General features: G+C 39.2%; 1 protein-coding gene across 1 annotated transcript in view; it reads left to right on the top strand.

The window, feature by feature from the left end:
* Window positions 1–15,155, top strand: part of lrit1a (leucine-rich repeat, immunoglobulin-like and transmembrane domains 1a) — a 39,225-nt gene that overhangs the window by 12,137 nt on the left and 11,933 nt on the right. Inside the window, exon 2 of the mRNA XM_061910046.1 lies at window positions 4,044–4,504. Within this exon, the coding sequence (XP_061766030.1) occupies window positions 4,044–4,504 (461 nt within the window). The remainder of the gene's footprint in view (window positions 1–4,043; window positions 4,505–15,155) is intronic.

The raw sequence follows: 15,155 nt of genomic DNA, 5'->3' as shown, positions 1-15,155 counted from the left end.
TAGTGGATCTAACATAATAGTGAGAGTCCAGTCCATAGTGGATCTAACATAATAGTGAGAGTCCAGTCCATAGTGGATCCAACATAATAGTGAGAGTCCAGTCCATAGTGGATCTAACATAATAGTGAGAGCCCAGTCCATAGTGGATCTAACATAATAGTGAGAGTCCAGTCCATAGTGGATCTAACATAATAGTGAGAGTCCAGTCCATAGTGGATCCAATATAATAGTGAGAGTCCAGTCCATAGTGGATCTAACATAATAGTGGGAGTCCAGTCCATAGTGGATCTAACATAATAGTGAGAGTTCAGTCCATAGTGGATCTAACATAATAGTGGGAGTCCAGTCCATAGTGGATCAGACATAATAGTGTGAGAGTCCAGTCCATAGTGGATCTAACATAATAGTGAGAGTCCAGTCCATAGTGGATCTAACATAATAGTGGGAGTCCAGACCATAGTGGATCTAACATAATAGTGAGAGTCCAGTCCATAGTGGATCTAACATAATAGTGTGAGTCCAGTCCATAGTGGATCTAACATAATAGTGAGAGTCCAGTCCATAGTGGATCTAACATAATAATGTGAGAGTCCAGTCCATAGTGGATCTAACATAATAGTGAGAGTCCAGTCCATAGTGGATCTAACATATTAGTGTGAGAGTCCATAGTGGATCTAACATAATAGTGTGAGAGTCCAGTCCATAGTGGATCTAACATAATAGTGAGAGTCCAGTCCATAGTGGATCTAACATAATAGTGGGAGTCCAGTCCATAGTGGATCTAACACAATAGTGTGAGAGTCCAGTCCATAGTGGATCTAACATAATAGTGTGAGTGCAGTCCATAGTGGATCTAACATAATAGTGAGAGTCCAGTCCATAGTGGATCTAACATAATAGTGAGAGTCCAGTCCATAGTGGATCTAACATAATAGTGAGAGTCCAGTCCATAGTGGATCTAACATAATAGTGAGAGTCCAGTCCATAGTGGATCTAACATAATAGTTTGAGAGTCCAGTCCATAGTGGATCTAACATAATAATGTGAGAGTCCAGTCCATAGTGGATCTAACATAATAGTGAGAGTCCAGTCCATAGTGGATCTAACATAATAGTGAGAGTCCAGTCCATAGTGGATCCAACATAATAGTGAGAGTCCAGTCCATAGTGGATCTAACATAATAGTGAGAGCCCAGTCCATAGTGGATCCAACATAATAGTGTGAGAGTCCAGTCCATAGTGGATCTAACATAATAGTGAGAGTCCAGTCCATAGTGGATCTAACATAATAGTGAGAGTCCAGTCCATAGTGGATCTAACATAATAGTGAGAGTCCAGTCCATAGTGGATCCAACATAATAGTGAGAGTCCAGTCCATAGTGGATCTAACATAATAGTGGGAGTCCAGTCCATAGTGGATCTAACATAATAGTGAGAGTTCAGTCCATAGTGGATCTAACATAATAGTGGGAGTCCAGTCCATAGTGGATCAGACATAATAGTGTGAGAGTCCAGTCCATAGTGGATCTAACATAATAGTGAGAGTCCAGTCCATAGTGGATCTAACATAATAGTGGGAGTCCAGACCATAGTGGATCTAACATAATAGTGAGAGTCCAGTCCATAGTGGATCTAACATAATAGTGTGAGTCCAGTCCATAGTGGATCTAACATAATAGTGAGAGTCCAGTCCATAGTGGATCTAACATAATAATGTGAGAGTCCAGTCCATAGTGGATCTAACATAATAGTGAGAGTCCAGTCCATAGTGGATCTAACATAATAGTGAGAGTCCAGTCCATAGTGGATCTAACATATTAGTGTGAGAGTCCATAGTGGATCTAACATAATAGTGTGAGAGTCCAGTCCATAGTGGATCTAACATAATAGTGAGAGTCCAGTCCATAGTGGATCTAACATAATAGTGTGAGAGTGCAGTCCATAGTGGATCTAACATAATAGTGAGAGTCCAGTCCATAGTGGATCTAACATAATAGTTTGAGAGTCCAGTCCATAGTGGATCTAACATAATAGTGAGAGTCCAGTCCATAGTGGATCTAACATAATAGTTTGAGAGTCCAGTCCATAGTGGATCTAACATAATAGTGAGAGTCCAGTCCATAGTGGATCTAACATAATAGTGTGAGAGTCCAGTCCATAGTGGATCTAACATAATAGTGTGAGAGTCCAGTCCATAGTGGATCTAACATAATAGTGAGAGTCCAGTCCATAGTGGATCTAACATAATAGTGTGAGAGTCCAGTCCATAGTGGATCTAACATAATAGTGTGAGTCCAGTCCATAGTGGATCTAACATAATAGTGTGAGAGTCCAGTCCATAGTGGATCTAACATAATAATGTGAGAGTCCAGTCCATAGTGGATCTAACATAATAGTGTGAGAGTCCAGTCCATAGTGGATCTAACATAATAGTGTGAGAGTCCAGTCCATAGTGGATCTTACATAATAGTGTGAGTCCAGTCCATAGTGGATCTAACATAATAGTGGGAGTCTAGTCCATAGTGGATCTAACATAATAGTGAGAGTTCAGTCCATAGTGGATCTAACATAATAGTGTGAGTCCAGTCCATAGTGGATCTAACATAATAGTGAGAGTCCAGTCCATAGTGGATCTAACATAATAGTGAGAGTCCAGTCCATAGTGGATCTAACATAATAGTGTGAGAGTCCAGTCCATAGTGGATCTAACATAATAGTGAGAGTCCAGTCCATAGTGGATCTAACATAATAGTGTGAGAGTCCAGTCCATAGTGGATCTAACATAATAGTGAGAGTCCAGTCCAGAGTGGATCTAACATAATAGTGTGAGAGTCCAGTCCATAGTGGATCTAACATAATAGTGAGAGTCCAGTCCATAGTGGATCTAACATAATAGAGAGAGAGTCTAGTCCATAGTGGATCTGACATAATAGTTTGAGAGTCCAGTCCATAGTGGATCTAACATAACAGTGTGACAGTCCAGTCCATAGTGGATCTAACATAATAGTGTGAGAGTCCGGTCCATAGTGGATCCAACTTAATAGTGAGAGTCCAGTCCATAGTGGATCTAACATATTAGTTTGAGTCCAGTCCATAGTGGATCTAACATAATAGTCTGAGTCCAGTCCATAGTGGGTCTAATATAATAGTGTGAGTCCAGTCCACAGTGGATCTAACATCATATTGTTAAAGTCCAGTCCATAGTGGATCTAACATAATAGTGTGAGTCCAGTCCATAGTGGATCTAACATAATAGTGTGAGTCCAGTCCATAATGGATCTAACATAATAGTGGGAGTCCAGTCCATAGTGGATCTAACATAATAGTGTGAGAGTCCAGTCCATAGTGGATCTAACATAGTAGTGAGAGTCCAGTCCATAGTGGATCTAACATAATATTGTGAGAGTCCAGTCCATAGTGGATCTAGCAAAATAGTTAGAGAGTCCAGTCCATAGTGGATCTAACATAATAGTGGGAGTCCAGTCCATAGTGGATCAAACATAATAGTGAGAGTCCAGTCCATAGTGGATCAAACACAATAGTGAGAGTCCAATCCATAGTGGATCTAACATAATAGTGAGAGTCCAGTCCATAGTGGATCTAACATAATACTGGGAGAGTCCAGTCCATGGTGGATCTAACATAATAGTGTGAGAGTCCAGTCCACAGTGGATCTAACATTGTAGTGAGAGTCCAGTCCATAGTGGATCTAACATAATAGTGAGAGTCCAGTCCATAGTGGATCTAACATAATAGTGTGAGTCCAGTCCATAGTGGATCTAACATAATAGTGGGAGTCCAGTCCATAGTGGATCTAACATAATACTGGGAGAGTCCAGTCCATAGTGGATCTAACATAATAGTGAGAGTCCAGTCCATAGTGGATCTAACATAATAATGACTCTGACTATGTTTTTGCTGCTGTGAACATGCACAAACAATCAAACTCTGAAATGAATGAACTTTCCACCAAAGAGCAACTTGATCATGTCTTGCATTAATAAGCGTGTGATCCTTATTTTTCTTCTTGAACTGCTTTCCCAGGAGTGTTATTTGCAACGATCCAGAAATATCCCTCGTGCCTGTCGGCTTCCCGGTGGACACGTCCAAGCTCCGCATCGAGAAGACGGCCATCCAGAGGATTCCGAGCGAAGCCTTCAACTACCTCTCCAGTCTGGAGTTCCTGTGGATGTCCTTCAACACGCTCTCCGTCCTCGGCGCCGACAGCTTCCGGGGCCTCTTCAACCTGGAGGAGCTGCGCCTGGACGGCAACGCGCTGGTCGCCTTCCCCTGGGAGTCGCTGACCCACATGCCCAGTCTGAGACTTCTGGATTTGCACAACAACCAGCTCACCTCGCTTCCGGCGGAGGCCAACGCACACATCAGGAACCTCACCTACCTGGACCTGTCCAGCAACAGCCTGCTCACCTTGCCCGCCACGGTGCTCTCCAACTGGCTGGCGGTGAAACCGGCACAGGGCCCGGAGAGCTCCAAGATGATCCTGGGTAACTATGGCCACTCACAAAACCAAACACACCTGCACAAACCAACACTAAACTATCTTGTCTTTTTCAACCACTGTGAGACACAGTCTGGTGATCCTTGGCAGGTGATCTAGTTTCACTTATTTGGGTTAAAAACATTTTGCAAACCAGTTCCGTATTTCCTTGAATTAATTTAAAACCTCTTCTCACTCCGGCGTTTACCAAAGGCATGTGGTAAATATAGGCCTGCGCTTATAAATTTGAGTGTGATGTAAGGATACCATCATGAAAAGCACATTTAATAAAAATGGTCTTAGCTTTACTTAGAATTGAAGTCCATGCCAGCTCCTTCTGATCCAAAGCATCGATAACTTGTTTATAGAAGTCTTCCTTATCTTTCTTCAGTTTTAAAAGTCTCTCTGTCTCGATGGAGATCTTCCTTTATTACCTCCTGATTCCATTGAAAGTCCAGTTTAGAAAACTGTTTTATTTTAGATATGTAATCCTCTGTGTTAAAAGTGCAAGCGAGAGGAAAAAATAAACGATCGCTGCTCACTCTTGCTTAGCAAAGGCATGCGGTAAATTTAGGCCTGCGCTTATAAATTTGAGTGTGATGTAAGGATACCATCATGAAAAGCACATTTAATAAAAAAAACATTATTATGGTCTCACCTTTACTTATAAATGAAGTCCATGCGCAGCTCCTTCTGATCAAAAGGATCGATAACTTGTTTATAGAAGTCTTCCTTATCTTTCTTCAGTTTTAAAAGTCTCTCGGTCTCGATGGAGATCTTCCTTTATTACCTCCTGCTTCCATTGAAAGTCCAGTTTAGAAAACTGTTTTATTTTAGATATGTAATCCTCCATGTTAAAAGTGCAAGCGAGAGGAAAAAAATAAACAATCCCTGCTGACTTTTGCTGCTTGTTGTCACTTCTTCTGCAGCCGAGTAGTCGCAAGAAGGATCACTAGCGCCCTCTACCACCAGGAGGCGGGAGTCATTTAATAACTCATATTTGACACACGCAGCTACGGTATATTAATAAAACATAGCCGCTTACTGTTCTTTTTAGCATATTCAATAGCTTGGACCTTAAATCCTACTGAAAATTTCTTAATCTTCTTCCCTTTATGCGATTTCAAATGATTGAAATCAGTCTCCTCCGTTTTGAAAATGATGACAGGTGAAGTGTCACTCGTGACGTGACGAGTTTGACCCGGGGGAAATTCTAGACATGCGTTAATAAAAATAATATTTTGCGAAACGAGTTTGACCCGGCGCTAATCAGGTGGTGACAGTACACCTACCTTGAGACAAGAGCTATATTCATTCATGGTTGGTTATAGTTTAAAGTCTTCTGCAGACAGGTAGTCGCAAGAAGGATCACTAGCGCCCTCTACCACCAGGAGGCGGGAGTCATTTAATGTCTCATATTTGACACACGCAGCTACGGTATATTGATAAAACATAGCTGCTTACTGTTCTTTTTAGCATATTCAATAGCTTGTACCTTGAATCCTACTGAACAGCTCTTAATCTTCTTCCCTTTATGCGATTTCAAATGATTGAAATCAGCCTCCTCCATTTTGAAAATGATGACAGGTGAAGTGTCACTCGTGACGTGACGAGTTTGACCCTGCGGAAATTCTAGACATGTGCTAATAAAAATAATATTTTGCGAAACGAGTTTGACCCGGCGCTAATCAGGTGGTGACAGTACACCTACCTTGAGACAAGAGCTATATTCATGAATGGTTGGTTATAGTTTAAAGTCTTCTGCAACCGAGTAGTCGCAAGAAGGATCAATAGTGCCCTCTACCACCAGGAGGCGGGAGTCATTTAATGACTCATATTTGACACACGCAGCTACGGTCTTTTAATAAAACATAGCTGCTTACTGTTCTTTTTAGCATATTCAATAGCTTGGACCTTAAATCCTACTGAATAGCTCTTAATCTTCTTACCTTTATGCGATTTCAAATGATTGAAATCAGCCTCCTCCATTTTGAAAATGATGACAGGTGAAGTGTGACTCGTGACGTGACGAGTTTGACCCTGCGGAAATTGTAGACATGTGCTAATAAAAATAATATTTTGCGAAACGAGTTTGAACCGGCGTTAATCCTGAGCCGGCGGTAATGCTAAGCATGCGTTAATTATTTTGCGAAACGAGTTTGACCCGGCAGTAATTCTAGGCAGGCGCATACTATATACCTGGCGGCAATTCAAGGAAATACGTTAATTTTAGTCTGCAAATGATGTATTGTTGTTGAGTGTCGGTGTTGTCTAGAGCTCGGCAGAGTAACCGTGTAATACTCTCCCATATCAGTAGGTGGCAGCAGGTAGCTAATTGCTTTGTAGATGTCAGATACAGCGGCAGGCAGACTGCAGGTAAAGAGGAATCTAAAGCTTAAACCAAAAATAAACAAAAGGTGGGTGCCCCTAAGAAAAGGCATTGAAGCTTAGGGAAGGCTCTGCAGAACGAAACTAAGACGGAACCTGCTACAAAGTAAACAAAAACAGAATACTGGACTACAGCAAAGACTTACTGTGGAGCAAAGACGACGTCCGAACATGACATGACAGTCAACAATGTCCCCACAAAGAAGGATGAAAACAACTGAACTATTCTTGATTGCTAAAACAAAGTAGATGCGGGAAATATGGCTCAAAGGAAGACATAAAACTGCTACAGGAAAATACCCCAAAAAAGACAAAAAAAACACTGAAATAGGAGCGCAAGACAGGAACTAAAACACTACACACAGGAAAACAACAACAAAAACGTATAATAAGTCAGGGTGTGATGTGACAGGTGGTGACAGTACACCTACTTTGAGACAAGAGCTATATTCATGCATGGTTGGTTATGGTTTAAAGTCATATCTTTCAACCTTTTTTGAGCTTTGGCTCAAAAAAGGTTGAAAAACACTGATATACAGGACAGGCCAAAAGTTTGGACACGCCTTCTCATTTAATAGGTTTTCTTTATGTTCATGAATATATTACATTGTAGATGGAGGGCATCAAACACATTTTATTTTGGGGATGCACTCCCAAGTGGGCCAAACTGGTAAAATCATGGCATGATAACCTAAAAATTGTCAAGACTACGACTTGGGCGTGGATTGTTTTCCCGAGGTAAAGGAAAGTTGGCACGGGCAAGACGTGAATGTAAGTACATAATTTATTTTAACACTAACAAACTACAAAAAAAGGAAGCAAAAAAAAGGCGCGCACAATGGCGGTACAAAAATTTGGCTATGAAATAAAAATATGAACATAAAACAAAATACTTGCACAATGGCATGAATAACACAAAACTTACTTGGAAAAAGACATGGGGCATGAATCATTGGCATGGAAGGCATGGAAGGTGGTAGACGGTGATGGAGGGTGTTGCCAGCGTGAAAAACGGAAACAGACAGGCTTAAATAATACTGTGGTGATTAGTGAAAACAGGTGTGCGAGTGCAAAACGTCAGACAGGTGCGTGACTTGAGGAAAAGGTGAAAACTAATGAGTTGCTATGGTGACAAAGACAAACAAAAGTGCACAAAGAGTCCAAAAAAAAACCCGAACATGACTAAAACAAAACATGATAACACAGACATGACAAACATAAAGACAACTTTGGATTGTTTCCTTTGTTTAAAAAAAAAACAAGCATATAACGTTGTTGTTTTTTTTTACACTTACATTGTGGGGTTAATAGTATTCCATCTTCATCTGTTGTTATTTAAACGTTCTGAATAAATGATTTGATCATTTTCATCAGTCACACGGATGGAATTGAGTGTGGCAGAGTTCTAAAATGCTCTAAAAACGAAAAATTTCATAACAAAATTCAATTACAGGATGCTATTCGTGTAGTTTACTCATTCTCCTCAACTGTTGTACTAACATGTGGTTTGTTATGTAAACATCATCTACAAAGATACAAAGAATTGCTATAGCGACATCCAGTGGACACATTTAGAACAGCAATTTCTTTCATTAAAAAATTTCCGCTCATTTTTATACTCAGCAAACTCATCCTGCGGACCGTATGTTGGACACCCCTGTTGTAGATTGTCACTGAAGGCATCAAAACTATGAATGAACACATGTGGAGTTATGTACTTAACACAAAAAGGTGAAATAACTGAAAACATATTTTATATCCTACTTTCTTCAAAATAGCTACCCTTTGCTCTGATTACTGTTTTGCACACTTTTGGCATTCTCTCAATGAGCATCAAGAGGTAGTCACCTGAACGGGTTTTTACTTCACAGGTGTGCTTGAAGCTCATCCAGAGAATGACAAGAGTGTGCAAAACAGTAATCAGAGCAAAGGGTAGCTATTTTGAAGAAACTAGAATACAAAACATGTTTTCGGTTATTTCCCCCTTTTTTTTTTAGTTTGTTGAGTGCATAACTCCACATGTGTTCATTCATGGTTTTGATGCCTTCAGGGACAATCTACAATGTAAATAGTCATGAAAATGAAGAAAACTTGAATGAGGAGCAGGTATGTCCAAACTTTTGGCCTGCACTGTATATTACATCTGTCATGAATAAATAATTGCATTTATTGTTCGGATTAATCACGCAATTCATTTTGACTGCACATGCTTCACTTCCTGCAAAGTGGCACAGCTTTTTATTAAAGCCATCAAAATGAACAAGTTAACTCATGTGATTAGTTACAAACAATTATCGCATTAATCATGTGCAAATGCAGATTTTTATTTTTTTGTAATTTATTTTATATTTATTTTTATTGTATTTTATTTTATTTTATTCTATTTTATTTATATTTTATTTTTATTTTTTTTGTATTTTATTTGTATTTTATTTTTATTTTATTTTCATTTTATTTTTTTTTATTTTATTTAATTATTTTTTTTTATTGTTTTATTTTCTTTTTATTTATTTATTCTATTTTTAATTGTATTTATTTATTTTATTTTATATATTTATTTTATTTTTATACACATTTTTATTTCGATTTGTATTTCATTTTATTTTATTTTTATTTTATTCTATTTAAATTTTTGTATTCTTGTATTCGTGCATTTTTTTTATTTTCATTTTATTTATTTATTTTATTTTAAATTGTATTTAGTTATTTTATTTTACATTTTTATTTTATTTTTATACACATTTTTATTTTATGTTCTTTAGCTAAACAGGGGATGGAGTGACGAGACTTCAGACCAGGGATGTACTATAAAACCTATTTCCATTGAAGGCCACGTCGCAGTAATGGCTGCTTTCAGAGGGTCACTTTTTAAAAATTAATTTACATTATGAATGCGGGTAATAACCTGTGATTAATCATGATTAATCGAAATGCATATGCATTTTGATTATTTGATTTTTTTATGTATAACTTTCTTCAAAATCATAAAAAAATGTGACAAGCCGATATTGGACTATTTGTTTTTATCTCACAAAACAAATTTTGCAATAGGATTAAGATTAAGATGAGTTGATTCCAAAGGGGACAATGCAGTTTCACAAAAACACATGAGTACACATGGTTAAAAAAGACAGAATTAGCCAGAAGGCTGCTTTTCATTTTTAGTCCCTCGGGCCATGATGTAAAAAAGACAGTAAAATTGGAAATGTTGCACCGTTGAAAACGTTTCTTAATTATGGTTTAATTTGTGTGGTTGAAAGTTATGTACCAAGTAAAATTCCTAGTTTGTGAACCCGTTCTCAAACAATGACAATAGCAACTTTTCTGATTCAGATTCGGAAAAATACAATTTCAAAGAAAAAGAGAGAAAAAGAAAAAAAAAATCCCACAATGCGTATACGATATAATAAAAAATAAAATACAAGATAACATTTATCATAGCATCAAAACAGGCTCATCATTTAGTGTTTGCAGCTGCAGGCCTTCATAAACCACAAGCCAATATGGCGGCCAGGAGGCGGAGGATGCAGCGGAGCGGAGAGGCGGGGCGTGCTGGAAGCGACGCCGCAGCAATCAAATTCAGGTGCGTAGATCGCGCACCTGCACCCCGTTAATGCATCGCCTCCTGCTGTGTAAAAGGGGAGAAGGAGTAGAAGAACCCGACAAGCGAAAACGATCGAGAGCGAGCCGAACACAGCGACGAAGACGCGGCAGACTGAAGGCGAGAGAGGAGCAGCTGAAAAGCGATCCGGAGAAAAGACAAAGCTTTATTGAAAAATCCAATCCAATCCAACCCACATTATTTATATAGCACATTTTAACAACAATAACGTTTCCAAAGTGCTGCACAGCCATGTTAAAAACAATATTATGCTCCACCAATGACTGAATAAAACAAAAAATGAATACAAATAAAACCAATAAAAACAATATAAAAACAAATATGATTAAAAACTATTTTAAAGGGTAAAATCAATTAAAACAGTCAAATAAAAATCAAAATGTATAAGAAACACAGAGAACAGAGGACCACACAACTCACGTAGTGTTAAAAGCCAAAGAATAAAAATAGGTCTTAAGACAAGACTTAAAATGTATAAGAAACACAGAGAACAGAGGACCACACAACTCACGTAGTGTTAAAAGCAGAAGAATAAAAGTGGGTCTTAAGACGAGACTTAAAACACTCCACTGTGGAAGCAGTTTGAACATGGAGGGCCAGAGTGTTCCAGATCTTAGGGCCGACCACAGAGAAGGTCCTGTCTCCCCTGGTCTTAAGTCTGGTCTTGGGCACAAATAAACAAGAGTCAAACCTGCTCAGCCAGATGTCCTTCCTGAATGGTCCATGCAACCCGCACGATGATGGCAGGAAGAAGTTCACAGCCACATTTTCCCATTTTTTTGTGAAGGCCGTGTATGTTGTGAGCAGTTTACAGTACAGTATATAATAATATGATTGGCAGGATCGGATAATATTCAAGTTTAAACTCTGCATTTTTTTTCTCCGTCAAATTTGAAAGAGCAAATTAAATTAGTAAAAATATTAGGGCTGGGCAACGATTAAAAATTTTAATCGAAGTTAATCACACTACTTCTCCGATTAATCGCGATTAACTGCATTGTATACGCAAAGCCCAATAATGAATTCAAAAGTAGTGTGTAGTGCACCTTTATTGGAATATTCTCCCACATGAACAAAAGCGCCAAAACATTTGTTGTGCAAACACAATTTAAATCAGTCCTTGTTAAACAGTAGCAGTTAAATAGCATATTTTATGAAAATCAACTCCAAAAATGTAAATACAAACATTTAAGCTTATTGCCACTGCCAGGGTATTTACGTTATCCTGTTTGTTATGGAAAATAAATATAATCTACATACAAATCTCTGAGCCACAATCATAACATCTGAACAGGCAATTTCTGAGGTAACAGCAGAAACATTTTTTTTATCAGGGATCTTATGTTTAAAAAACCTATATTATAGGTAGTGGGCTGTTTTAGGGAATTTTTGACCAAATTATCCGTAGTAGCAATATTAATAATGTTGTGTTTATTCTGCGTAGTGCACTTAAAATAATTATGACCATATCTAGGAATTGATATGATGGGAATTTTCCGATGGTTTGCTTGGTGCTTTGATAAACTGAAGGCATCATATACATGGTACTATATTGTGATGTTATGAGCCAGGGAATAAAAGAACTACCCTACCCAGCATGCAACAGGAGTGAGGAGCATGCGCGGTAGCCCGGTATAGGTTGTGTCGCCATGACGGCATCTTGTATGTTGTGATATGCACGCTCTGAAAGTAAACGTTAAGAACTCAGCCAACACTCCTGGTCTGCATTATTCATAAATAGACAGACAACACATATACTCCGCTGCTTCACAGGCCGCTGGATGTAGCCGGCAAAGTATTCCCATGCTAGCTAGCCGGTCTAGCAAGCACGCCTCATTCAGTCCAAAACGGCCCGATCTATCCACATCCAGAATTGTCTGGCGGTCGTAAGTGATCCCGGAGTGACCACGCTGTAAGCCAGCCATGTAATTTGCAGAATTGTCCGGTATTTTTGCCAAATGTTCCATCTTTACCAAGATGCCATCTTGTTAAGAAAAGGCGTTAACAAAATAAAAGCATGTAAACAACATACGCAAATGTGCGATAAAATAATTGTCGGCGTTAATAGATTGATGAGTTAACTCATAATTAACGCAGTAATTTGCCCACCCCTAAAAAATATATAGATATATATATTGTGACAGTTGCTTGCTGTCACCGTGGGGGTTCCACGGACCATCAAGGAAGGACATTGTTTTCGAGCAGGTTTGACTCTTGTTTATTTTTTTCAAATAAGCTTTTGTCTTGAGATCGGGTCGCTTTGCAGCTCCTCCTCTCCACTGCTCGCTCACGGTCCGCTTTTCAGTCGCCGTCGTCGTCCTTGTCTGTTTTCGGTCGCTCTACAGTCGCTGCTGCGGGCTCTCCTCCTCCTTTTTCCCCGCCCTCCTCCACTGCTGCCCTTTTATACAGCCAGAGGAGAAATGTTAATTGTCTCTCGGTGTGCGAGCCACGCACCTGATCTCGTCTGTGGCGTCGCTCCCGACACGCCCCGCCTCTCCGCTCGGTCGTCATCTCCGCCTCCTCGCTGCCATCTCCGCCTCTCCACATATATATATTTTATTTAAACCCATTTTTCCAGGCTTTCGCGGGCGACATAAAACGATGTGGCGGGCCAGTTCCCCCCTGGACCTTGAGTTTGACACCTGTGCAAATTTTCCTTCAAAATGCTCCCTGATAGGACTTTAGATAAAACTGTTTCCAAGTTTTGAGCAAAAAAGTGACGTAGATTAGGTAAAACATTTAAACCAGTTCCAATATACCATTCAGACAATGAAATTACATCTGTGTCAAAATACTGCATAAAAGTCATTGCATTAATTAACTACTTCATTCAAATGCAAAATCTAATTAAAAATGCAATCGTCTGACAGCACTGATTTATATTCTTACACATTTTCGCTGTCAAAACTAACAAGTTAATTTTCAGGAGATTAATCACAAAAAAATATTGCATTAAACATGCATATATGCAGAATGCAATTTATTTTTCCCGCAAATACTCCTTGGATGGTTACTTAAAAGAGGGACACAGTGATCAGGTCAACGCATACATTTTTCTGTCCAATTTGAAAGAACGAATGCATTTAGTAAAAAAAAAAAAAAAAAAAAAAAAGAATTTAAACACATATCTTATTGAAACCCATTTTTTCCAGGCTTTCGCGGGCCACATAAAACTATGTGGAGGACCACAACAGGCCCCCGGGCCTTGAGTTAGACACCTGTGCTCTAGAACGTTGTGTTCAGTGGCAAATTTCCCTTCAAAATACTCCCTGACAGGACTTTAGATAAAACCAGGGGCGTCGCCAGACATATTTCACTGGGGCACGTGCCCCACTGTTGATCTGCAGTGCCCCAGTAAAAATTTCACCAATAAAAAAAAAACGCTTGAGAGTTTTAAGTCTGCATAACATAGACAACAGCGCACATACTACTTAGTATGGTAATTGATTGCTACTGTATTCACTCCACGAAACAGTGAGCACATGGGTACTTTCTAGACGGAAATACAAAAAATTAAAGCTGCAAGCAGCGTTGGTCAGGTCCGCCTTTGGCTGCTGCCCCCGAGACCCACGGCCGGATACGTGGTAGAAGACACCTTGGTGCCACTATTTAATGCATTGTGAAAGTAATGCAGTTGTTGTATTGAAGTGAAAATATCAAACTTCCTGTTGATTTTTGCTAAAGTATGTTAATTATTCAAATGTAGGTCTAAATGAGACCTACATAGTGGTTTTTGTTTCATGTCTCTCTGACATTCCTGCAGGAAGTTACAAGCAGTTTTGTCTGTGTTTTCTTCCTAGGAGCAGTATGTCTGTGTTGTATTCCTAGGGGGCGCTAGAGCACAATTTTGAGTTTTGGGGTTTGGTTTTTTTATTAGCTCGCAATTGTTGCCAGTCCTGATGTGTGTGCCAAGTTTGGTGAGTTTTGAAGCATTTTAAAGGGGTCAAATTACAGCTGAAAGAGGCAAAAATGACCTTTTTTAGGAAACTTTGCGCAGGGGTTCTTTGAAGGAGTGTAAAATCCAAACCGGAGCAGTAATCAAAACTTTGTTGGACAGTTTTAATCAAAAGGGTTCAAAGTTTGAAGCCGAAACGACAAACGCACTCGGAGGAGTTTACGTTTTAAAAAAGGTGACTGGTTTTTACAAAACTTTTATTTTGAAGGGGTAACTGCCAACTTCCTGTTGATTTTTGCCAAAGGATGTCAATTATCTAAATGTAGGTCTAAGTGAGACCTACATAGAAGTTTTTGTTTCATGTCTTTCTGGCATTCCTACTGGAAGTTACAAGCAATTTTGTTTGTGTTTTCTTCATAGGGGCGGTATAGCTCGGTTGGTAGAGTGGCCGTGCCAGCAACTTGAAGGTTGCAGGGACGATTCCCGCTTCCGCCATCCTAGTCACTGCCGTTGTGTCCTTGGGCAAGACACTTTACCCACCTGCTCCCAGTGCCACCCACACTGCTTTAAAATGTAACTTATATATTGGGTTTCACTATGTAAAGCGCTTTGAGTCACTAGAGAAAAGCGCTATATAAATATAATTGACTAACTAGGGGCAGTTTTTGCTGTGTTTTATTCAAAAATTGCGCTAGAGCGCATTTTGACGATATGAACCAAATAGTTGAACCTTTTAATGATTACTTTGTTAAT

The sequence above is a fragment of the Nerophis ophidion genome, linkage group LG09, assembly GCF_033978795.1.
Source record: "Nerophis ophidion isolate RoL-2023_Sa linkage group LG09, RoL_Noph_v1.0, whole genome shotgun sequence".
NCBI classification, from domain to species: domain Eukaryota; kingdom Metazoa; phylum Chordata; class Actinopteri; order Syngnathiformes; family Syngnathidae; genus Nerophis; species Nerophis ophidion.
Note: the sequence above shows the minus strand (reverse complement) of the source record. Positions and strands in the feature narration are given on the sequence as shown.